Source organism: Schistocerca cancellata, chromosome 1 (assembly GCF_023864275.1).
Source record: "Schistocerca cancellata isolate TAMUIC-IGC-003103 chromosome 1, iqSchCanc2.1, whole genome shotgun sequence".
Taxonomy (NCBI): Eukaryota; Metazoa; Arthropoda; class Insecta; order Orthoptera; family Acrididae; genus Schistocerca; species Schistocerca cancellata.
Window position 1 is genome coordinate 205,866,248 of NC_064626.1, and position 25,988 is coordinate 205,892,235.

The 25,988-nt window shown below is 38.6% G+C and overlaps 1 protein-coding gene across 1 annotated transcript in view; it reads left to right on the plus strand.

Moving 5' to 3' along the window:
- LOC126164190 (uncharacterized) overlaps positions 1 to 24,640 on the plus strand; it is a 153,520-nt gene extending 128,880 nt beyond the window's left edge. Inside the window, exons 11-14 of the mRNA XM_049920223.1 lie at positions 13,936 to 14,055; positions 17,607 to 17,678; positions 22,917 to 23,059; positions 23,829 to 24,640. Of these exons, the coding sequence (XP_049776180.1) occupies positions 13,936 to 14,055; positions 17,607 to 17,678; positions 22,917 to 23,009 (285 nt within the window). The 3' untranslated portion in view covers positions 23,010 to 23,059; positions 23,829 to 24,640. The remainder of the gene's footprint in view (positions 1 to 13,935; positions 14,056 to 17,606; positions 17,679 to 22,916; positions 23,060 to 23,828) is intronic.
- Positions 24,641 to 25,988: the final 1,348 nt, after the last annotated feature.

Sequence of the window (25,988 nt, forward strand, 5' to 3'; positions counted from 1 at the left end):
TTAAGAGGGGCAGGCTGTCCATCCGGCCAACTAGGAGCAGGAGAGGCATCACAGGACATTTCAATTTCCACTGTTTCTATTCCACAGAGCAAAATACAGTGACGTGCGATAGAAGAATGCCATATGAAGAGGCGTGGCACTGCACTTTGGCACACTTAAGACCAAATAACATGTCTTACATTTCCTCGAACACATATGTTTTAGGTTTCAGACTTTTCAGAAAGATGTGCGCTACAAGATGAACATATTTTTTTAATATTGACCCGGTTAGAAGACATCATAGATCTGGGGCTGATGCGCAGAGAGGTCTGCGTTATAGTGGGTAGTCTCCGCGTGACCTGTGTTTACATTTAGTGATTTTGCTGTTTCCTCTTCGTTTACTCTTACGTCAAATGATAACAAAATGGATATCTGTGACCAGGAGCTATCAAGTGAATTAAAATACATTCACATAATTACGGAAGTCTAAAATATGTTATTAGTTTCAGATTTTATTTTATTTCCATATTTCTGACAGTCAAGCGTTAATCACCTTGCAGACGAATGAAGTTATTTTTGTCTGTTTGCTAAAGAAATTTGATTTTTATTAACTTTTTCCGCAGAGGCAATCAATGTATTTGAAACGAAATGTTTAACTCCATAGTACAGGCTACTTTCAACTGTTTGCTGCATTTCAAGTGCACGTTTTCATCTTATAGCATGTATGGCATTACGGCGTATTAAAGAACCAAACATGATATAATACAGTACTGTGCTCCAAGAAAATTTACATCCCAAAAACCACATTGAAAAGCTTAATATCAGTTCGAGGTCTACTTCATTGGGAATCTGGACATATGAATGGGCACTTCAAGTAGGCACTTTTAGTATGGTTCACGAAATTCCGATACTCTTGGAGTATCCTCTATGTCTTGTTTCTTTTATGACATAATGTATGATCTTTCAATGTTTATACGTATGTACATACAGGCTTCCTACGTCATGGTAGCTGCGCAAGCGCGGTGTCACCTTTTATCTGCGCTCTCTGGCAACTGCTGAAACGAACCTATTTCTAACAGGTAGCGGGAAAATATTGCGAATGGTGGTTTGAAAAGCGTTACTTTCAAAGTAAATATCCTTTTACATAAGTTAAACTATGTACGAGAATGTACGATGAATTTCTTAAATCACAGAGCGTATGACTCTCATTTAAAAATCAACTCTTTGATGATGAGCCATTTAGAAGCATTTCGAACCCTGAAGATCAGACATTTATGTCATTATTAAAAATTTTACTGGCACATTTGTGTGATATATCTTAAAGTGTAACATGCGCAAAAAAGATCAACATTATATGCGAAAGCTTAGCTTCTCGTGCCGCTTATTAACCTTAGAGACCAATGTTGTATGTGAAAGCTTTTCTTTTCTTGTAGCAACACTATGTATATTAATTTAAACTATTAACTTTCCCTGTTTGTGTGTTCATGCTACTTAACAGTGATGTTGCTGTTGGCTGACGACATTATATGTCCTATGCTCTAAATATCGGCTGTCATCAGCTTGCGAGATCACGTGACATGAGCTATGACTGGCTTACAAACGTGCATCGCAAACTTGATTTCAATTATTTGGAAAGTAACATGTGGTGTTTGGTGGAATTCCAATGTATACTTTCGTGATACGAAAATATGCGGAGTACATGTTGCTGCACATCAAAGATATTTCCAAAACATGTCTTTTTCCCTGAATTTTGTTTTCTAAAGTGCCGGGAAATTCTACGCCCTTGTATAAAACCGTAACCATTCAAAGGATTGATAAGTTTTGCAGTTCCGAGGGAAAATATACTGCCACTTAACATGGAAGAAGTGTGTTTTCACGTGGGAGAAAGTGTATTTTTAACTGGGATATTTGAGAAAAATCCGGGAATTTTTTTTCCTTGTCCGCGTATACACCCTGATGAAGATAAACTAATGAGCCACAGGTTTTGTCTCATAAGTGACTACCTTGAACACAATACTACAACAGTGCACATTTTTCAACTAAAATTAACAAACTACATTAAACAGCACCACCCCTCATAAAAAAAACTTATTTACTTTTCGGATGGGGCAGCAAGTCAATATAAAAAATTTCTTAACATCTCCTTTCATAAAGAAGATTTTGGGTTTGATGTAGAATGGCACATTTTCACTTCATGCCATGGGAAGAATGCTTGTGATGGTGTCGGGGGTACAACAAAGCGAGCTGTCACAAAAGCACGTCTGCAGCAGACCGATGACAATCATAAAACCTCAAAAAATGTTTGAATTCTGTAAAAAACATAGCAAAGGGATTACCTGTGTTTTTGTACAATGTGAGGAAATACAAGAAGTCTATGACAGTGTCTTGAAGGAAAGGTACAGCACTTGTCAGAAGATTAAAGGCACTCGATCTTTTCATTATTTTGTACCTCGTTCACACAACTTACTGAAGTGTAAGATCGCATCAACTTCGCCTTATAGTGAACTTCATCAGTCCGGAAAACTTGCACAACTGGTTCTTCAAAATAAAGACATAATGGTTTGTGTTTACAATGAACAGTAGTGTATTGGTGAAACCAAGATGTACATGTTGTATTTTATCACCCTCCAGGACCGAGGACATCTTTTGAAAAAAAATTGAGAGGCATCAAGTTTGGATGCCACTTAAAAATGTACTAAGGAAGCTGTCTCCCATGGAATTTACAACTGTGACTGGGCGAAATTATAATCTAACATCCAAACTGAGTGAACAAATTTCTCAAATGTTGAATGAGCGACGTACTAAAAACAAATAACAAGAGAACAACATAATGTAATTAATAGGATTATTTTCAATTAAAAAAGTAAATAATCATAGATATGATTAAATTATATACTGTAACTGATATATTTTATTCATTAAGCCCAAATATCGCAGATGTTAAAAAACATATTTTTGACTCATCTTTGTCATATTTTTTCCATAACTTCCAATTGAATTTCAGTGTTGAAATTTATACTCAAGTTTGATATCATAAAGGTCTATTAACTGTGAAATTTTCAGATTTTTATCTGGTCCCCCAACAAAGATATAGCAGGCCACAAAATGGAAAAATTAAAAACAATCCATTTTTTAAATAGTGTATTTTCTTAAGTGTAAGCTGCTTACCATTGATACTCTATAAAAAGTAGTGTAATAGCAGAAAAAATATTAAAGCTAAGAAATTAATCTTTTTTTTGGAAAACTACTGTTCAAAAATTGAGTTTTTTTAATTTGTGGCTGATAACTTCGAACTATTAAAAATATATTAAAGAATACATTCAGCTAAGTGATAATGATGTTAATTTGTAGCCTAGAGTGTGTTGAACTAAATGCATTTTATCTGAAAGGCTTAGGACAATTCACTACTGAATAGTTATAAAAAATGTAGATGCTGACAAATACGAAAAAACGCATGCAGCCTGGTACAAATATGGCTGCCATTTCAAAATAATAAACAATAAATTTTTAAAAAAAATATTTTTGTGACTACTAAACATAGGGGAATTCACCCATCAAATATAAAATTTTTCTGAGATGGTCAAGCAACCAGTTATTTTTTTCTTGGACCACTTGGTATGGATTGACCCATTTGTCAGACACTCTCAACAAACCACATATCTACTACTCTGAATTCCTAGAGGACTGAGTAAACCGTTAATTCATATAACAGCACAATTTGCAACAAATTATGCTGACAGTTGCCTACTATCTACATTCTCGTAAACATCCATGGTACTCATGACCTTCTAAATCTTAAACAAGTGTTGTTCTTACACTGTCCATTGTAATTGTATCTTTGCTGGCATACACAACATACCATGTCATGTGATTTGTTACATGGAGACACATGACATAGTACATTACATTGTGTACATGCAACTATTTCATTGGTTCATCCCATAGGTTCTAACTAAGTACCACAAGCAAATTATACCAGACATGATGAAACATGGTAGCAGAAAGAGGACGTACACAGATACAAGTGCCCCCATGAGTGGTTATATAATTCTCATGTTGCTACTTACATTGCCAATGACTGTAGAATGGTGGCTTGGGATGAGTCAGAAGTTGTTCGGCAGCAGTACAATGCCTTTACTACTCTAGCAGTTCCTATTAAAAGCTGCAGCCCACATCTGGCGAGGCTGGAAGGTGGACCTCAACCCAAGCGTCAAAGCGTTGTTGATCATTGACAGCTGGCATGCTCAGCAAGGCCCAAGCATGGCGTGACCTTGTGTAGTCAGAATCCTCAGCTGGAGGTGGAGCTACTTCAGGGTTGATGCAACAGGATGAAACAACGCATTGAGTGGGAGACAGCTTGTTGGTGGCAACTGGTACTGTCAAGATGATGATGGAGCTGAGTGTCTTCACAGCAGAAACCGACGCTTTCGGACACAGACTCAGTGGCTCGCCAATTCAGCCACTTAACCAGCCCAGCTTGGGACCCAGTATGTATATGCACTAAAGCAGCAGGTTTGCTGTAGTGTTGCTAATGCATATTTTATGTATGTCGCATGCTGAAATGTCCCTGGTTTTGGTAATCAGTCAGGCTTGACCATCAAGCAGGTGGCAGTGCCCAAGGGATGACTTGGCGTAATGCTTTGCCACTGTAATGCTGCAAGTGGTCCTCTTTACTATGTCGAGTCCTCTTGCCTAGGCCCGCATTGTTACATGTCTGAGTGTTTCTAACAATTCTATAGAGAAACATGCCTCACCAGGATTCGTGCTGATCAGCTTTTTGTCTGTGTGCTCTGGGCCGTTGGCATGCTTCACTACTGAAAATGTGCTGTCATAAATAGCATGGAGAAGTCAAAGGCACCACAGCTTGATGGACTGTCTATTGTAATGTGGATAGTAAAAGAACTTTAGCTGGAAGTAGACGTGTGGCAAACAGAATACTTAAATACCACTAAGATCTCAGCAAACTGGTCGATACGGTATCTCAGTATTCATATTGAAAAATGGAGGTGATCCAACAGAACATTCCAGTCCTACCGTACTGCTATTTTATACGATGCAGGTTTTCAAATGCTTTGTTGAACACTTACTCTGAGGCATCATTGAATTGTCAATCAGTGTGGCTGTATCAACAGGTATTGCACCACAGATGCAATTTCTCCAGTCAAGCTCATGTAAAACCCAGAAAAAAGAGAAGACGTAAAAAATCCTGCAATTATGTAACTCACTACCAGCTGTTAATGGTAGCCCTCCATGATCATGGGGGCTACAGAGATTTTTGTGATGGAGTGAAAATGTTATACAAAGACATCAACAACCAAGTGAAATGCCCATCATGATAATCAGAAAGCTATGCCATTATATAGGGTGTATCTCAGAGATCTGCCTTATCACACCTGCCGTTACTCTTTTTATGAATATTATCACACACGGTCTACAGAAGTAGTCCCATGGGATATACTGCACAATGATGTCAGGCTTGCTGCCACAGCAATGAGCACCTGCAACAGTGAACTGAAAATTGACATGAATGATTCCAGCAATGTGGCTTTCATGTAAATGCCCACAAAACCAAATACTTGGAAACCAAGTAAACCACTGGTTTGATTGCAGTAAGCAGTATCATTCTAGAGAAATAAGAACATTTATGATACCTGGGATCCTCTATGCAAAGCAGTTAGGCACAAATAGTGATGAACAACCCAAAATTAGTGTTGTGTGTTTGCAGTGGTGTAAAGTCGTGGAAATTCTAGCTGACAGAAGAATTCCACTCTTAATGCCAAATCGTATTGGACAGTTGTGTAGTGTATTGTTGTGCGCTGCCCAACTTGTCACTAATGCTAAAAACTGCTGAGTAATTCCTCCAGCTTGTGTTGGATAACAGAAGTGATTTTGACAACTGTATAAAAAGCAGCACCATAAGACAGCAAATCATTGTGACGCTGGTCATTGGAAAATGTAAGAAAGCCACCTTCAGTAGTCATATATAGGTGTGTATAATATTTTAAGGTTGACAATATTAAGTCTATAAACACACCTGACTCCAGTAGCAGTTCTAGAGGTGATCCATTGTGTCCACAAGAAGGGTTCACCAAGTGAATGAAAAAACTGAGCAACGACTTGTAAGAATCAGTCGTTCTCCAATCACTTTGGTCGTGATTGATCTTGTTCCCAGAAATTGTTGTTCACAGTTCACCGCAGTTGCGAGTCAGTCTCATTCCTCAGAACATTCACAGTTCACTTCATTCAGACTCATTCCTATCTCAGTCTAGCTCCTTTGTTCCTCATTCCTACATCGATCTATTCAGTCAGTTTTGTTCTTTCTTGTCACTTGTTCCAATAATTTTTTGTAATTACGTAACTTATAAAACTTAAGACTATGTACATATTATTTAGGCCACAGAAAGAGAAATATGCTTATCTCTTTGTCACTTTGATCAAATGTAGAGCACATATTTATCACAAGGCAAGTTTTTTGTTTTACTTTGTAGGCTTTCCTGCTGTAATAAGTCTTGAAAGTCTCTTCGGGTTTGCTGCCGGATCCTAAAATCAACTTGACTTGATATTTTGGCAATCCAACTGGTCGCTATCTTCAGGAGATGCTGATGAGTCCCACTGAGAACTGACGCCAGGCTGCAAATCGATGTCCTATATAGGTCACCGTTCAGTACACGGCGCATGCGCCGCCCATCACGGTTGTTGCCTTCCAGGACTGGGAAGTGGTGCCGCCCTTAGTAGAACACTGGCAGCAGTGATATATCACATTCAGGGCTGCGCCGAAGAACGTTCAATTTCGATGCGGGATGGTACAGGATTCCACGTCCTGCTAAGAGGAAATCTGTTGTCTCTGTTAATTAAATTATCCGCCAACCACTGCTTAAATGAGGGAGATGGTATGAAATTTGACGAAACTGTGGTAGTTGCCAACATTTCCAGTATTTGGAACAGTGTTATAAAGAGGCTGGGCATTGCACTGCCGAAATGTGCTTGTGCTTGTGGAACTGCCTGCAAGAGGGGCAGTGTTTCTGGCTCGTAATATCTCCTTGATGTAATGGTTGCTGCTCAGACTGCCTACAGTATGTAGTAGGCAAGATTATATGCACACGGCCACCACTGTAGGACAAGTTGATGTGAGACTCATCTGAAGAAAATAAGTTTCTCTACTCAGCACACCTGTGACAGTGTTCACATGCTCATTGCAGTCTGAGGTGTCGGTGATTTCTGGTTAATGGGATTCTACACGCTAGCATACGAGCCACCAGTTCACTCTTCGGGCATACAGCTGCCAAATTGTCAATGGAAATATATCTGCACCAGTTGCAGTGCACCATTGTTGAGCTAAGGGTGTGGATGACACTGTTCTGTCAGATAAACCTTGCAAGCAAGGTGGCTGTCATCCAGAACTGTGGTCAAATAGAGTATTCTGGTATCCACCCATTGTTTTGTGTGAGTGTCTTCCATCTAGTGGTTCCACGCATGCTCTACAGTGGTTGAATGTGGCATAGCACTGACCTATCCAGCCACACAAAAGAAGGCACTGTTGACTTCCGTGCTTGTCATCTCTATGCAGTGTTAATCACTTATTATCAGTCCACTGTTTTACACATTCTCCATTTTGAAGTGATTCAGGTCATTCCTTCTGTGTGTTGCAATTTACACAACAGTAGTGTAAAAGCAATGTTACAACACTCAAACAATATGAAGATTCTCATCCTGGAAATGAACATATTTGGATATAAACACTATTGTTTTTCAATCAGAGTTTCGTTTGCCTGTTATCAGGAGCTGACCAGAAGAAATAGGATAACAAAAAAAAAAAAGGAAACCACTATCAGTATGGGATGGAATCCAGAAAAAAAAGTGATTGACTTTTTTTTCTAGTGTTTTAAGTGTCTTATTTGATTTTATGTATTTCACAGAAATCGTTTCAAATTATTTCAATTATTAAAGATTAGTGGCACATATTCTCAGCAACACACATCTTTTCACAGAAAGGATACAAGAAACTGCAGCTTAATGTATTCATTGGTAAGCGCTTGTTGTTGTGGTGGTGGTCTTTAGTCCAAAGACTGGTTTGATGCAGCTTTCCAGGCTACTCTCTCCTGTGCGAGCCTCATCATCTCCGGGTAACTGGTGTAACCTAAGTCCTTCTGAGTAGTGTATTCATCTCTTGGTATCCATCTACGATTTTTACCCCCCACGCTTTCCTCCAGTACTGAATTGATGATCTCTTGTTGCCCCAGAATGTGCCCTACCAACCGATTCCTTCTTCTATTCAAGATGTGCCACACATTCCTCTTCTCCCCAATTCTGTTCAGTACCTCTTCATTAGTTACTTGATCTACCCATCTGATATTCAGCATTCTTCTGTAGCACCACATTTCAAAAGCTTCTATTCTCTTCTTGTCTAAACTATGTATCGCCCCATGTTTCACTTCCGTACATGGCTACACACCATACAAATACTTTCAGAAAAGACTTCCCGACACTTAGATCTATACTTGATATTAATAAATTTCTCTTCTTCAGAAACACTTTTCTTGTCATCGCTAGTCTATATTTAATATCCTCTCTATTTCGACCCTCATCAGTTATTTTGCTGCTCAAATAGCAAAACTCATCTACTACTTTAAGTTTCCCACTTCCTGATTACCTCAACATCACTTGATTTAATTCACCTACATTCCATTATCCTTGTATTGCTTTTATTGATGTTCATCTTATAACCTCCTTTCTAGACACTGTACATTCCGTTCAACTGTTCTTCCAATACCTTCACTGTTTCTGACAAAGCATCAAGGTTTTTATTTTTTCTCCCTGGATTTTAATTCCTGTTCCAGATTTTACTTTTGTTTCCTTTACTCCTTGCTCAGTATACAGATTGAATAACATCGGGGACAGGCTACAACCCTATCTCATTCCCTTCCCAACCACTGCTTCCCTTTCAAGTCCATACTCTTATAGGTGCCATCTGGCTTCTGTACAAATTGTAAATACCCTTTTGCTCCCTATATTTGACCCCTGCCACCTTCAGAATCTGAAAGAGAGTATTCCAGTCAACATTGTCAAAGTCTTTGTCTAAGTCTACTAATGCTATACATGTAGGTTTGCCTTTTCTTAACCCGTCTTCTAAGATAAGTTCTACAGCAGTATTGCCTCACGTGTTCCTACATTTCTACAGAATCCAAACAGATCTTCCCTGAGGTCAGCTTCTCCCAGTTTTTCCATTCGCCTGTAAAGAATTTGTGTTAGTATTTTGCAACTGTGACTTATTAAACTGATAGTTTGGTAATTTTCACATCTGTCAGCACCTGCTTTCTTTGGAATTGGAATTAGTATAGGTTTTTCATGAAGTCTGAGGGTATTTTGCCTGTCTCATACATGTTGCTCACCAAATGGAAGAATTGTCACAGCTGCCTCTCCCAAGGCTACCAGTAGTTCTAACAGAATGTTGTCTACTCCTGGGGCCTTGTTTTGACTTAAGTCTTTCAGTGCTCTGTCAAATTCTTTGCACAGTGTCATATCTCCCATCTCATCTACATCTACGTCCTCTTAAATTTCCATAGTATTGCCCTCAAGTACATCACCCTTATATAGACCCTCTATATAATCCTTCCATCTTTCTGCTTTCCCTTCTTTGCTTGGGACTGGTTTTCCATGTGAGCTCTTGATATTAATACCCGTGGTTCTCTTTTCTCCAAAGGTCTCTTTAATTTTTCTGTATGTGGCATCTGTCTTATCCCTAATGACAAATGCTTCTACATCCATGCATTTGTCCTCTACATCCATACATTTGTGCCCTAGCCATACCCTCATATCCATTTTCCACTTCCTGTCAATCTCATTTTTGAGACATTTGTATTCCTTTTTGCCTGGCTTCATTTACTGCATTTTTATATATTCTCCTTTCATCAGTTAAGTCAAATACCTCTTGTCTACTAGTTCTCGTCTTTTTACCTACTTGATCCTCTGCTGCCTTCACTCTTTCATCTCTTAATGCTACCCATTCTTCTTCCACTGTATTTCTTTCCCGTGTTATTGTCAGTCGTTCCATAATGCTTCCTCTGAAACTATCTACAACCTCTGGTTCCTTCACTTTATCAAGGTCACATCTCCTAAAATTCCTACCTTTTTGCAGTTTCTTCAGTTTTTATCTACAGTTCATGACCAGTAAATTGTGGTCAGAGTCCTCATCTGCCCCTGGAAATGTCTGACAATTTAAAACCTGGTTCCTAAATCTCTGCCTTACCATTATATACTCAAACTGGAACCTTCTTGTGTCTCCAGGGCTCTTCCATGTATACAACCCCTTTTCATGATTCTTAAACCAAGTGTTATCTGTAATTAAGTTATGCTGTGTGCAAAATTATACCAGGCAGCTTTCTCTTTCATTCCTTACTCCCAGTCCATATTCACCTACTACTTTTCCTTCTCTTCCTTTTCCTGCTATTGAATTCCAATCCCGCAGGACTATTAAATTTTCATCTCCCTTAACTATCTGAATAATTTGTTTTATCTTATGTTATATTTCCTCAGTCTCTTCATCATATGCGAAGCTATTTTGCATATAAGCTTGTACTACTGTGGTAAGTGTGGGCTTTGTGTCTATATTGGCTACAGTAATGCATTCACTATGCTGTTCATAGTAGCTTATCCGTGAACCTATAGCTTATCTGCAGTCCTATTTTTTTTTATTCATTATTAAACCTACTCCTGCTGACTTTGTGTTTATAACCATTTAAGTGCTTAGTAATAGGTTATTAGAAAACGCATTACTGATCTTAATTTTTGTAGGTTTTAAGAAAGAGATAACATAGTAGATAGGTATGCATGAAATATAAAAGCATTAATCACACGTTGTAGAATCATTTAGTTATTTCTTAGAGGGCTATTAATGAAAGAAGGTGTATACATGGTAAGGTTGATAAATATAATGTAAACACAGTAGTAACAGTTTGTCAGTATAGGTAACGAAAGAATCTCAAGTAATTGGATGTGGAAATTACTTCAGATCTTACGAAAATGAGCTCCCCATCCAGGCCGTAAAGGCCCAAGGGATGTTTACCAGCCACCATATCATCCTCTGCCTTGAGGCGTCATACAGAGGCTCTATGGAGGTGTATGTGGTCAGCACACTGCTCTCCTGGCCATTTTACAGACTTTCCAGATCTTGGAAGTGCTGCTACTCAGCCAAGTAGCTCCCCAGTTAGCATTGTGAGGCTAAATGCAGCCGGTACTAGTCCTCCCAGTATTAGGAATTGAGTGTGGGCACTCCGCATGGCAGCCGTCTACACTGATCACTCAACTATGGCGGCAGACATCAGATCTTACAGCATAATCAAAATCCATCTCCAGTGGCTCATTACAAAAAATGATATTGGATGTTAAGAAGTACATTAAGGAGCGTAAGAGTATGGCCTTTGTACAGAGGACACACGTCCGAAAATACAATGTTCTGAGTCATTCATAGCTTGAAATTTTGAGACAACTTTTCCGCTGAATATGCTGTTTATGACTGGTAGAGTATTGACTGTTTAAATGGCAGAATTGCAATTAAAAAAATGAGGCCATTAGATGTGTCTTGTGTGTCAGTTAACACAGGCATTTGATTGTGTAGACCTACATATAGATTAAAGCAAATGGAATTAAAAGTAATACTAAATTGAAATACAAGTTAAGCTCAAACAGAGAGTTCTGTAAGAAAGCTAACCGATGTACTGAGGGAAAGAAGATTACAGTTTCTTCTATATACTAAAGAGCTACAAATCCAAACCCACATGGTTAATTGAAATTTAAAAAGATATGAAAAACACAGGAATTAGAATGGGCATAATTGATAACAGAATACTTTTCAGAGAAACAACACAAAAGGCAGGATTTCAGGAAAGAAGGATGCCTGCAAAAGGAAGAAAGTGGACCCAGCAAGAAAATGAATGACACTCTCAAAGAATAAAATAAGTCCGGGAGCAACAAAAATTAAATACGAAGATGCAAAACCAAAGTTGATTTATCACACCCTCCAAAAGGGCTACTCAAACAAATAAATAAAACAACATTTGGAATTAATTGTAAAGCATTGTCATGTTAATTGATATTTAAATATAAAATAATATCACACAATAGTCTAACAAGAACTGAACTTACACTCCTCCTAGGTCTCATACTATAGTCTGTTCAAAATTACTTTTGGTTTGACAGCTACGGTAGGAAGTATTGGGGGGGAGGGGGAGGGGGGGCAGGGGGAGTGGGCAGTTGCAGCCCATGTAGGAGGTACGGACCGCATTCCTCCAATCCCACAATACCTGTAAGTGCAGCAGACACTCAAAGTTTGCAGACCTTGGTGCCACCGCCACAACACTTCGTGCTTGCACTGTGTGGTTTTGTTTGATGTCTTCTTCTTCTTCTTCTTCTTCTTCTTTTTACTGCAGCAGGAGACCTTATCAGCAACACACTTCAAATGAATTTCACTGCAGGAATTTAGTCTGTATCACACAAAATAATTACTAAGTGTATTTACAGTATAATTACTGTATTACTGAAATAATATTGTTTGTATTGCCTTTTCTCTATTTCTTAATGCTACCTCACGTATATAATATACGTTTTCTCGCTGCAATGAACACACACAAATCTTATATTTTGTCATGTTAGAAATAAATAGGCAGATAAGAAAAATTCATAACGGGTTAATGATAAACCTAGCAACCCAGTTCCCATAACAAAACCATACAAGTGACTGCTTGGTACTTGATGCGCAAGCAGACCATAGTGTGTCATATTTTAACGGAAATATCTTGTGTTAGAAAAACTGTGACAGACTTCTGGTTTGAAGTACATGAAAACTTGATGTATTCTTAAGATTTCATTCACATATTGCGTTAGTGTAACTTTAATAACAAGAAGTTTCCCACATTCTGAAGATTGAGTAACATCGTCGGAAAATTCATTCTCATAAAGTGCCCATATCACAGTTCTGTTTGCACTGTTTTTCTGGAGTGGTAACACTGTGAGCAAAGCAGAAAACACTATACATCTGATATTAAGGACAGGGGGTAAGCTGTCACAAAAGATGCATATTCACTCCGTCTTGCAGAAATTGAAGGCTACTACTTTTGTTTGGAAAATTCTCAATAACCGGGACTGACTGTACACTGAACTTTTTATTTTGTGTAATTATTATCTTCAACCCCATATGTGTTAATATTTAGTTCAGGCATAAAAAATATTTTAATGCAAAATCAAATCATCAGAAGCATACGTGACATTAATTTCACTAGCATCGCAGTGCACATTGACAACATAGTAGCAGTATTCATGTTAAGACACCACCATAAACTACTTCCAGAATGAATCTTTCCCACTCCGCAATGGAGTTAACATTGTTTTGAAACCTTGTAGCAGATTAAAACTCAAACCGCAAATCTGGCATTGCCCAGGCAGTACTCTTACTGACTGGGATACCCAGCATAACTCATGACCTGGCATCCCAGCTTTATTTCTGCCACAACTTCTCCATTACTTTTCAGAATTTGAAGAAGATCTCATTCACATCTTGTTGGATTAGTGCTCCCGGAAGAAAAGGTACTGGGAACAAATGGTGTGGGGGATTGTTTCCAGAGTGAACCTTTCATTCTGCTATGGAATGTGCACTTTTTTTAAAACTTAATGGTAGATTAAAACTATGTTATACATTAGGACTCGAACCCAGAATCTTTACTTTTGTGGGCAATGGTCTCATAGCTCCCCATTGCCAAGTAAAAAAATCTGCTTCAATAAATAAGCAAGCTGCCAAAGTGATGTCACATTGAAAGGCATACACTAGACTGGTAATCACATAACATGTACTGATTAATTGCTACTGTTATTTTCATTTTTGCATTTTATAGTTCTACTTGTTGTTATCACACACACACACACACACATTCGGACTATGAATGTCTAATGTTTCTGTGTTTGCAGAGTGGCGCAGAAGTTTATCGATTGACTGCAGGTGTTGGCGTAGTAGTCTGTTTACGACTCTTTAGGAACCTGCTCTTTGCTGGCTGTTATGATGGTTTCATCTATATATATAATTTACAGGTTTGTGATATATTTTACTGTGGAGTGTATAATCAGAATCTGTAGTTTTTTTTTAATTTTGTGTAAAAAAAGCTTGTTAAAATTTGACTTTTTATATGATCTGAATTTTTAAAACATTTGTGTATAAACATATATGATTATAAATCACCATTCACCATTTAGAAGAGGCACTGAGTTGGAGAAAGAGAGAATACACACACCAAGTTTTCCATTCATGTATACATATAAAAAAGGCAATTTCTTCTTTACTATTAAAAACAGTCTTGATCACAATTTATTTAGTACGGTGACTGGTTTCGACCACTACTGTGGTCATCTTCAGACCAATGAGTAAGAACCTCCTTCTGCTAGAGAATCACTCTGAAGATGACCACAGTAGTGGTCGAAACCGGTCACCGTACTAAATAAATTGTGATCAAGACTGTTTTTAGTAGTAAATATTTGTAACATATTTATCACTGTCACTCCCATAATGTATTCAAAAAAAAAATTTCTTCTTTAATAATAATTATAACAACAACAACAACAACAACAACAACAATAATAATAATAATAATAAAATAATACTTTTCATTGAGATTCTTAATATAGGTGTCTTTTAATGTGTAGTATATAATCCATTGTTTTATATGGCCCACAAACTTGCAAAGAATTGCAGCAACAGTCAAGGAAGAAGAGTTGTTCTATAGGCATATTAAGCTGCATACATACTGTCACAGGAAACAATTTTCTGTTGGAAACATGTTTCCTACACCGATTTGCAACATATTCGCAACTTTGTTTCTTGTTAAGGTCACTTTTCACATTGGTAGCAAACATTTCTCATAGTGTATTCACATCATCTGCAATGCCATTTTCCATTGTTATTTGTATTATGTGCTACATTATGTCTAGTGATGAGGAAACTGATTTGGTATGTAGTGGCGCACTATTAACACTCAACTATTCAAACAAACGAAAAGAAAGGCGATGTTGTCAATGGTGGACAAAAACAATCTATAGAAAAGCTGGCAGAATGGCTTGGTACTGGAGCTGAACATGGAGATGGCTCTGTGTTCTGAAACTTAACTTCAGTGTTGTCCACTGATTCTGAAATCGTGGCAAATAAGGTAACATCATTTGTAATAAATATAAATAATCTCTCTCTCTCTCTCTCTCTCTCTCTCTCTCTCTCTCTCTCTTGCACGCGTGCCGACACACACACACACACACACACACACACACACACACACACACAAGATTTGAAAACAACTATTCCAGTCAACCAGAGAATTTGTTTTTCTACTTTGTGTTTTTGACAATGAGAGATTCATTTCAGAGTCTTGTTTATTTGTTTCTTATTTCAAAGCCAGTTGTATCTGAAATAGCTTGTGGATACCTGATGGAAGTTCTGAGGCGTTATGTAATGACAGTTAAATGAAAAACATTGTTAAATATCAAACAATGGAAACTCTGGTCTGAACTGCCAGAGATGACATTCATGTGTGTGAGTTGTGCTTGCTTGCTTGGTTGAATGAACATGTATGTGTTTCTTTTTATGAACAAGACAGCGACTGAAACCTAATCTATAAATATCTTTTAATTGTGTCTGTCTGCAACTTAACATGTCACCTTTATGGTAAATAGCTATCTGTCTTTCCTTACATTGTTAAATATGTATTTTATCAAATTTTCTTTTAAAAACTGAATTTATATTCCCAAAATACATGACTGTGTTCCTTGGTATCTATGTTGCTTATGAATGTGACAGGGAAATCGACACAAGTTTTTGAAGCAAGAGCACATTCACATATTGTTTCACCAGTGCCTCCTGTATTTATGACAGTTTCTTCAGCATGCATGTCACATGCTGATCACTGGCATAGGCTTCATCATTATCTTTATTGTCCTGCATTTGAATAATTTGGTAAGCGATTGAGAAGGGGCATTGCAGCCGCCTTGCTTTCTAACCATTCATTTTAATTTTTTCTGTGGAGATAATGATGTTACAGAAGAGCCAGCACCTACTCTCAATATCAAGTCTTCCAAAACTTGTAATAAAATTAATTTCTTTCAGATGCCGGTGACTGAAAACAACTGGCATGAAAAAGTGTGTGTATTCTCATAGGTACTTCACTTTCCCGTTGTGTGAGAGCAGTTGATGGAAAACACATATTGTCACAGTGCCCTGTTGCCTTATGAGAATGAGTTCTACAGTTACAAGGGGTCATTTATCATTGTGCTACTTGCTGTCATTGACAGCTGTGACAACATTTTCCATTACAGGAAAACATTATGAAACCTTATCTTGGGAGGCATGTTCAAGGTTCAAAAGAAAGAACTGTTAATTTCTGATTGTCTAGGGCTAGAACAGTTGGAGAGAACACATTTGGTATTATGGTTTCAGTTTCTGCATCTTCCAAAAACCTATGTTGTTGCAACCTGAGAAGGCACAAATTTTCACCCTTACAGCTATGTGTGTGTCTATAATTTCTTAAGGAAAAATGCTGCAGTGAGGAACCAACATACTTCACAAGGAAGCTATTATTCATATGATTTAAGGAAAGATGATATGATCCCAGGCACACAGAGATGAGATGATACTGTATTGGTTTTTCCTGCACTCCAAAACATAATACTCAAAACTTTTAACTCATATAAACAAATCTCTGACTAGTTTACAGATTAATTTTTAAGTCTATAAGGAAGTGTACCATGGCAAAATAACTGTGGATGGATGATACCGTAGTGTATAAAATACAAATTGAAGATAAGCAATCATAATTTTTTATATCTCTTTGTCGATGGTGTCTGTATTTTTACCCTTTGAACATCATTGAGAAACTGCAGTAGGAGATAACTGAATCATTTAGATTTGTATACAGTGTCTGTGCCATTGGCCAATTTTTTTGCTACAGTATTTTCTACTTTTATGCCCTCCCATGAGTATTGCATGAAAAGTGATTGGATTTTCTTCTTGAAGCTGTTGTCAAGAACAGTAGCAGTTTTCTGTAGAGAGATATTTTTTATTACTGTTCTTATACCTCTTACATTGAACATTCCACGGGCACTCTTGTGCGTGGTACAGCAATACCAACTCCAGTGTCTGTTGTCTTCTCCACTCCATTATTTGCAAAACGAACTCAATAGTTGCACATGAAAACACACCACAAAATATAAATATATGCTTGTGCCATGCAGCGGTGGTGTTCGGTAGGTGGCTAGTAACATTGTTTCCTTTGATGTGCATTGACGCTGCTATTGTTAGCTGTTTCCGTGTTTCAAAACATGTTGCAAACATTAGCCGCTAAGTAGTAGCGGAAATCATGATATGAAACACAGTTAGAAACCATATTTGGAACACAGTGTGAAAATGGCTTTATTCCTAATCTCTGTTTATGTCCTTCCTGTATGTATTAAACACAATTAATTTATCTTGGTGCAGCATATGGTATTTGCATAGAAAAATTGATTCATCCATTTGTTTTGTTGTAAATTACAATAATTCAATTTTTCAGCTGAATGCTTGTAACAAAAATTCTTGATTATAATGCTTCCCCTTGGTTTTCCAGGACAAGGCACTTCTGTCAAGAATTCCTGGACCAGGGAGGATGATCTTCTGCATGGAAGTTGTGAAGAACAGGGTAAATTTTAATGTGACGTGTATATATTTCTCTAAATACTTTTTGTTAGTAAGATTTCAGTTAATCCCCTGTGTTTAAACATTTTTTAATTAGTTTAATGTGAGCTGCAAAGGTGGTGCAGTGAGTATCACATTGCACTTGCATTCAGGACAATGGCATTTCAAATTCCCATCCACCCATTCTCTTTTTTTCCCCCACTAAATCATTTAAGACAAACAGAAAGGACATGGTCAGTTTTGCTCCATATCTGTCCCCCATTCTGAACTCGTTTTCCACGTCTCATGACCTCGTTGTAGACAGGGCTGTTATGTTAGCATATTTTGCTTTTTGTGTTATGGAATCCGTGTTCGTTGCATCCACTACGTGTAGATTTTGGAGTAACATAATTAGTGGTGCTGTTATGTTAGCATATTTTGCTTTTTGTGTTACGGAATCCATGTTCATTGCATCCACTACGTGTAGATTTTGGAATAACATAATTAGTGGTGCTTTGTGTTATGCTTCATGAATGGCCAATTAATAGAAGGGTAATATCTGTAGTCTTCAGTCATTACACATTCACTTTTGTATTAAAGTCGTTTCCGTGCTTAATCCCAAATATATCAATCACAAACATCCAGCCTTCAGCGAATTTGTGTCCATTAATCAAGCACACAAGTTCACTGAAGAATTAACAGTTATTGTAAGCATGTAAATGTGAGTGACCCATTTCACTATAGATGAGGAGTATTTCTTCATAAAAATTCATTAGATTCCAATCCCATTAGCAAACAAAAATTGTGCAACAGTGCCATACTCCAGGGCTGTAAACCTACGTGGAGAGGCAGTTATATTGCAGCTGCTGTTTCGCTTATGTAAATATTGGTTGTCTGTTCTTGAATGTCATTAATTATCACAAGAATAATACTGCCATCAACTGGTGATAGCCCCAAGTGCCTCATACAGACTTCTAATACTTTGACATGTATTTATAGTTCATGTAAAGTTATGCAATGGGATATACATCTGTGGAATTGATTTTCACACAAGAAATTATACTCTATTAAATTTTAAGGATGATAAGGGAATTTACACCATATTTTTTGTATGAATGCATGGTTTTGCGGCAATATGAATTATTAAAATTTTTTCTTTCTCAGGCTTCCAGCCGCATCAGGTGGTTAAAATTCCACGAGCTTTCGACCAAGCTCTCCTTATTCATTGTCAAGTGGTAAGAATGACTGCTGTGTTGCCATGGCCGTGTCGTTATATAGCCGCACTGCTGGCTGTGACTTCACTAGTGCTCTCTTCCTCGCCGTATATGTTTTCGTCCCGCGTCCGTCGCGCCTGTCTTTAACCTCGCAATGACCAGGTCCCAGGCTGTGCTGAGCTGCAAACCGCTGTCCTTGTTGATGGTGTTTTCAGAGGTTTTTTTTTATTTCAGTAGCTTCTTTTACGACACTATCCGAAAATCCCTTCATCCTCATAACGACAGATGTTTTGTCGAATAGAATTCGATGTCCGTTTTCTAAGGGGTGTTCTGCCACGGCTGATTTTTCTGGATAGCGTAGGCATAAGCACCTCTCGTGTTCCTTCCCATGTTGCTCCACAGTGCGTACTGTTTGGTCGACGTAGTAACAGCCACACTGACACACTGACATGGTATCTTGTACACTCCAGGCGTTCTAAGCCCTAGATCGTCCTTCACAAGCCTCATCAGCTGTCGAGTTTTTGCTGGGGGCCTGAACACGGATGAAATGTTATCTCTCTTCGGGAGCTGGCTAACTTTACCCAACACTGTACCACAGAATGGCAAAAACACAAGTTCCTTGCTTGCTTCTTCAGTGGTGTTCTCTACTCTGTTGGTGTGTTTCTTGCGTGTCACACCAGATGTAGCCTGTGACACCTGTCCGTGGCTGTACCCATTTTCCTGGAAGACTTTTCGGAGGTGGCTCAGTTCTAGTGGCAGACTTTCAGTGTCTGAGATGGCTTTAGCATGATGGACGAGGGTATTTAGAACGCCAAGTTTTTGTGCCAAATGGGAGCGTGCAGATACCGATCTGTGTGTGTCGGTTTCCTTTAGACACCTTGGCTGAGGTGCCGATTGATTGGTTTGCCATCGAGCAAGGACGTCAAGGAAGGGCAATGCACCATCTGCTTCGACTTTTATCGTTAACTTGATGTTGCAGTGAATACTGTTCAATTGTTCTAAGAATTCTCCCAGTTTTTCACGACCATTGGGCCAGATGATAAAAGTGTCATCGACGTAACGATAAAAGCAACTTGGCTTAGCTGGAGCCGTGTCCGAGGTGAGGTCTTCAAATCTTTTCGTAAAAAGGCTGGCCATGGATGGAGCTAATGGGCTTCCCATAGCCATGCCGTCCAACTGGTCGAAATACTATGTAGGAAATACGACAATGTCAATGTGTGCTTAAACAGCCCCACAATTGTGCATCAAATAATTGGGAGAGAAGATCTATGCAGTCTTTGACTGGAACACGTGTAAACAGAGAGACCTCATCCAAACTAACCATTATATCTCCTTGACTATGATGCAGTTGTTTAATTCTGTTGATAAAGTCGTCGGTGTTCTTGATGCGATGCACACGATGACACACATGCAGCGCAAGGAGGCTGGCCAGGTGTTTTGCCAATCTGTAAGTGGGTGCCCAATGGATTCTCCTCTTCCTCTTCATCCCATTGTGAACACCACAGTAATGTCACAGCCAGCAGTGCGACTATATAACGACGCGGCAACGACAACACAGCAGTCATTCTTACCACTTGACAATGTCTGAGGAGAGCTCGGTCGAAGCTCAAGGGATTTAACCACCTGACGTGGCTGGAAGCCCGAGAAAATTTTATTAAACTGTATTTTTTATCTGCCACTGAGTAAAGATGATTGAGTTACGTACAGGTAATAGAAAATGAGCAGCCACAATTAACTTTGGGTACAAAGAACAGATAATTCTATATTTGTGGATATTCCTCAAATATATGATGGTGAAGGAAGCTGATAGAGAATTGTGTTGTTATGTGACTTAGAAAGCTGAATGGTGGTGGTCAACAACAGTCCTCACAAAAACTCACAGAAGAAGATATTAACGTATTCATATTTGTACTTAGACAAAAGTCTATACAAAATGAGACTAGTAAGAATGAAGAATCCAATTTTGTCTCAACACAGTATTTCAAATAGTATTTATATTTTTTATATGCTTAGCGTTTAAAGTCTCTCAGCAGCACTGACCTAACTGGTCACATAGGTCTCGTTATTGTTTTACAACTTTTGGTCCACTCTCTCATAGGATTTGCATAGTTTACATTTCATAATCCTCTGTTACACTACTGTAAAATTGTTTAGTTGGTATAATTAATGTTGTGTTACAGGTGACGTGTATGTGAATGTGTGTGTGTGTGTGTGTGAAATACACTCCTGGAAATTGAAATAAGAACACCGTGAATTCATTGTCCCAGGAAGGGGAAACTTTATTGACACATTCCTGGGGTCAGATACATCACATGATCACACTGACAGAACCACAGGCACATAGACACAGGCAACAGAGCATGCACAATGTCGGCACTAGTACAGTGTATATCCACCTTTCGCAGCAATGCAGGCTGCTATTCTCCCATGGAGACGATCGTAGAGATGCTGGATGTAGTCCTGTGGAACGGCTTGCCATGCCATTTCCACCTGGCGCCTCAGTTGGACCAGCATTCGTGCTGGACGTGCAGACCGCATGAGACGACGCTTCATCCCGTCCCAAACATGCTCAATGGGGGACAGATCCGGAGATCTTGCTGGCCAGGGTAGTTGACTTACACCTTCTAGAGCACGTTGGGTGGCACGGGATACATGCGGACGTGCATTGTCCTGTTGGAACAGCAAGTTCCCTTGCCGGTCTAGGAATGGTAGAACGATGGGTTCGATGACGGTTTGGATGTACCGTGCACTATTCAGTGTCCCCTCGACGATCACCAGTGGTGTACGGCCAGTGTAGGAGATCGCTCCCCACACCATGATGCCGGGTGTTGGCCCTGTGTGCCTCGGTCGTATGCAGTCCTGATTGTGGCGCTCACCTGCACGGCGCCAAACACGCATACGACCATCATTGGCACCAAGGCAGAAGCGACTCTCATCGCTGAAGACGACACGTCTCCATTCGTCCCTCCATTCACGCCTGTCGCGACACCACTGGACACGGGCTGCACGATGTTGGGGCGTGAGCGGAAGACGGCCTAACGGTGTGCGGGACCGTAGCCCAGCTTCATGGAGACGGTTGCGAATGGTCCTCGCCGATACCCCAGGAGCAACAGTGTCCCTAATTTGCTGGGAAGTGGCGGTGCGGTCCCCTACGGCACTGCGTAGGATCCTACGGTCTTGGCGTGCATCCGTGCGTCGCTGCGGTCCGGTCCCAGGTCGACGGGCACGTGCACCTTCCGCCGACCACTGGCGACAACATCGATGTACTATGGAGACCTCACGCCCCACGTGTTGAGCAATTCGGCGGTACGTCCACCCGGCCTCCCGCATGCCCACTATACGCCCTCGCTCAAAGTCCGTCATCTGCACATACGGTTCACGTCCACGCTGTCGCGGCATGCTACCAGTGTTAAAGACTGCGATGGAGCTCCGTATGCCACGGCAAACTGGCTGACACTGACGGCGGCGGTGCACAAATGCTGCGCAGCTAGCGCCATTCGACGGCCAACACCGCGGTTCCTGGTGTGTCCGCTGTGCCGTGCGTGTGATCATTGCTTGTACAGCCCTCTCGCAGTGTCCGGAGCAAGTATGGTGGGTCTGACACACCGGTGTCAATGTGTTCTTTTTTCCATTTCCAGGAGTGTAAATTCACTGTTTTACTTGCACTCTCATGCAGTATGTAGATTCACATTGTGCACATTTCATAATCCTCTGTTGCACTACTGTAAAATTGTTTAGTTGGTATAATTAATGTTGTGTTACAGGTGACGTGTGTGTGTGTGTGTGTGTGTGTGTGTGTGTGTGTGTGAAATAAATTCACTGTTTTACCTGCACTCTCATGCAGTATGTATTAGGTGCTCATGTTAACCATATGGACAGATTTATACAATGTAAAAAAATGTTCATTTAACTACTATATCATAATGTTAGACCAGTCCTCTTGCATCTGGGTAGATGCACATAGGAAAAATTTGAAAGAAAATCTGATGTGTGAATATTTACCTAACAGTTAACTATGAGAAACTAAAATGTTATAAACATAATTTCAGGTCATAGCATCAAGTAAAGCAAACAACAGACTAGAGGCTTGGAGCTTTCCACCTGAAATCAGAAAATATATGAAAGACATTAGGCACCGTTGATTGTGCATTCCATTGCTGTATTGAGAATTTTACACTTCGGCATTGTAAAGGTATTTATGTCAATTTCAAAATGAAAATCATATTTTAATTTCAGAAAAACATGTGTTGTTTATATGCATTATTTTAAAGAACAGTATCTCCAAAATGAAACTGAAATCAAACAGATAAAGCTGTTACTTTCATGCAACAGTAGACAAAAATAGGTACATCCACTATGTAATAATATTGTTTATCTTTACTTGATCATAGTTCAGATTTATTTTTCCTGTTTATTTATCACAGTGTGAGGGTTGTTTGCTTTTTTTTTTTTTTTTTTTTTTAAATGCCATATTTGTCATACTGGTACTGTAACTTTAAGCCAAGGTAAAACGTTAATCTGTTACCCCACAACAAAGTATCTTATAAATCTGAATTGAAAGTGTCTTGCATCATATCAGCATTTTTTGTCAAACTGACTACAGGCCTTCAAAGGGAGAGCCAACAAAATAAAACACTATGCAAAGTAATTGTCTGTTCATCAAAGAAATGGGAGTATGAGTATCAAAACCATATCGTCAACAGTGCATCAGTTATCAAAACACTGCTCAAATGAAATATTCCAATCTATCTAAACACTTATTTCACTTCTGTCCATCAGTCCCTGAAAGTAGTGATATAGGGAGGTGGGGGGTGGGGGATGCACAGGAAGAAGGAATCTAGATGTACGGTGTACTTGTTCACTAACATGCTTTTGGAACTGATAACAGTGAATGAAAATTAAACTCAAAGTGAAGCTGACACACATATTATTTAACTAATTTACTTCTATTTTTGTTACAGGTGTTACCTAACATGTAAATAGGATGGCCATTGCTGATCGTCAGTCGAGCTGTTCTCCAGGGATATGAATTTCAGAGAAGTCTCTTGACTGGTTTTAACTTATTTTATGACTCCTACCTAATATTGTCATTGAAGAAATGCCATTATTTCCAATGACTCGCCTGAGTGCTATTTTGTTTAACTAGGTGGTCAAGAATCTCAGTTCAGTGACTATAAATGTACTAAATTTGTGTGTATGTGCAGTTGTTGCTATTGTAAGACCAGTTATGAAGAAAAAGTACTATCTTTAAGCATAAACATTGTTTGATACTGATATACAAATGTACAAAGTGTGCATAGTTTTGATTAAATTTATAAAATGGGATAGGTTCTCTCTCATAAAGTGTAGATATTTCTGATACTTGTGAATATACATCTTTAACAAAATGTAAAAGATAAGCTTGTGGATATGTGGGATTTAATCAGTACATCAAAAAGTTTGTTACTTCATCGACATTTTAAATGTTTTTCATTTCTTGATTGTATGTTATTTTAGCATTGTCATTTCTTTTCAGTTTGAATGCTTGGTTTCAGGAACCATTTTTATGTTAAAAAAATTATTGTGGAATTTAAATTCATTCCATGTTTCACACAAAAAATGCTGCATATTGAGCAGTTACATATTAACTCTGCAGTGGGAGGGATTTTGATTTTTTATAGTGAAACACACAAGCTTTCTTATGAACAAACAAACAAAAAAATTGTTTATGTTTGACAGGTTAAAATACTTTTAAAGACATTTTGTCCATGACCATTGTGATATGTATTTTGTTTTTGAAACCATATTATATATTTTTTTTTATTTATGCCTTATGAGTTGACCTTTCTTCATGAATGATTTTTATTTTCATAAGAGAAAAGTCATGGGTTGCTTATCCTGCACAGAGAAATGAGCTATTATTTTGATTTACTGGCATTTAATATCTTACAAAAACCTGAATGATTACATTGATTTCACTGATACATCAATAATTAGGTAAGTAGTACTATCCTTTTGGAAATTCTGAATTTATATGAACCGTTGGTAATATACAACTCATTTAATTTTAAACGCATTCATGAAATGTGGTTACAGTCTTGACCAGTTTCATCCATACATTGGCCGTCTTCAGAATCCATATTCTGAAGGTTACCAACATATCCTGTCCGTCCAAAATGTTTTCAGGCTAGACTAATAAAAACTAGAGAAAAGTTAAGATGTTGGTTGTAATGATTCAGATGTTCTGAATAGTCCCCCACACCCTCCCCCTCCCCAACATTGATACAACCATGTAAAACTGTCAAGGAAGTCCTTCTGTGGGATGTTGTTCTACTTGTGCATCACATTGGCTTGGCTTGAGTAATTGTATGGATAAAAAAAAAACTACTCATGAAGCCATAGCATGAGAAAACACATATGAATGTCGAGGAAACATGCAAGTTTTGAAACTAGTGACTCATCCTTCTGGCAGAAGCATTAAAGCAGAAGGAAGAGAGTTGAAGGAAAATGATTGGGGTGGTTTAGGAATGAGGAGAGCTACGAAAAAGTTGCCCAGAACACCGGCTCGGAGGAGACTCACCATACAGAATGAGAAGGAAAAACTGTTTATTGTGGACTGCACTGTACGAGATTTGAGATTGAGGCTTTCAAATCTCATCTGGTGTGGTCCCATTTAGTCTTTTCTTCTCGTCCTGTTCAGAAAGTCTCCCCTGCCTTTGGGGCTCTGCGTTACTTTTTTGCAACTCTCCCCATGTCCTAAACCATGCCAGTCCTTTTCCTTCATTCCTCTTTCTTCCCCTTGAAACCTTCTGCCAGAAGGAGGCGGCACTGGTTCCAAAAGCTTGCACATTTCCATAACTTTTATATGTTTTCTCTCCTGCTATCATTTGGTGAGTAGATTTTTTTTTGTTAATACAGTTTATTGTATTTTCAAAAATTGATGATTTTTGTTGATGCATTGGCTTGAATATCAGTTATGTCGTCAGAACATTGACTCTTCACATGAATTTCTGCACTTTGTAATTTTATTGTAAGTTTGTAATGGTAAATCATGTTTTGTCGCCAGTGCTGTTTTTTTTTTTTTTTTTTTTTTTTTTTTTTTTTTTTTTTTTTTTTTTGGGGGGGGGGGGATTGTCTGTCTT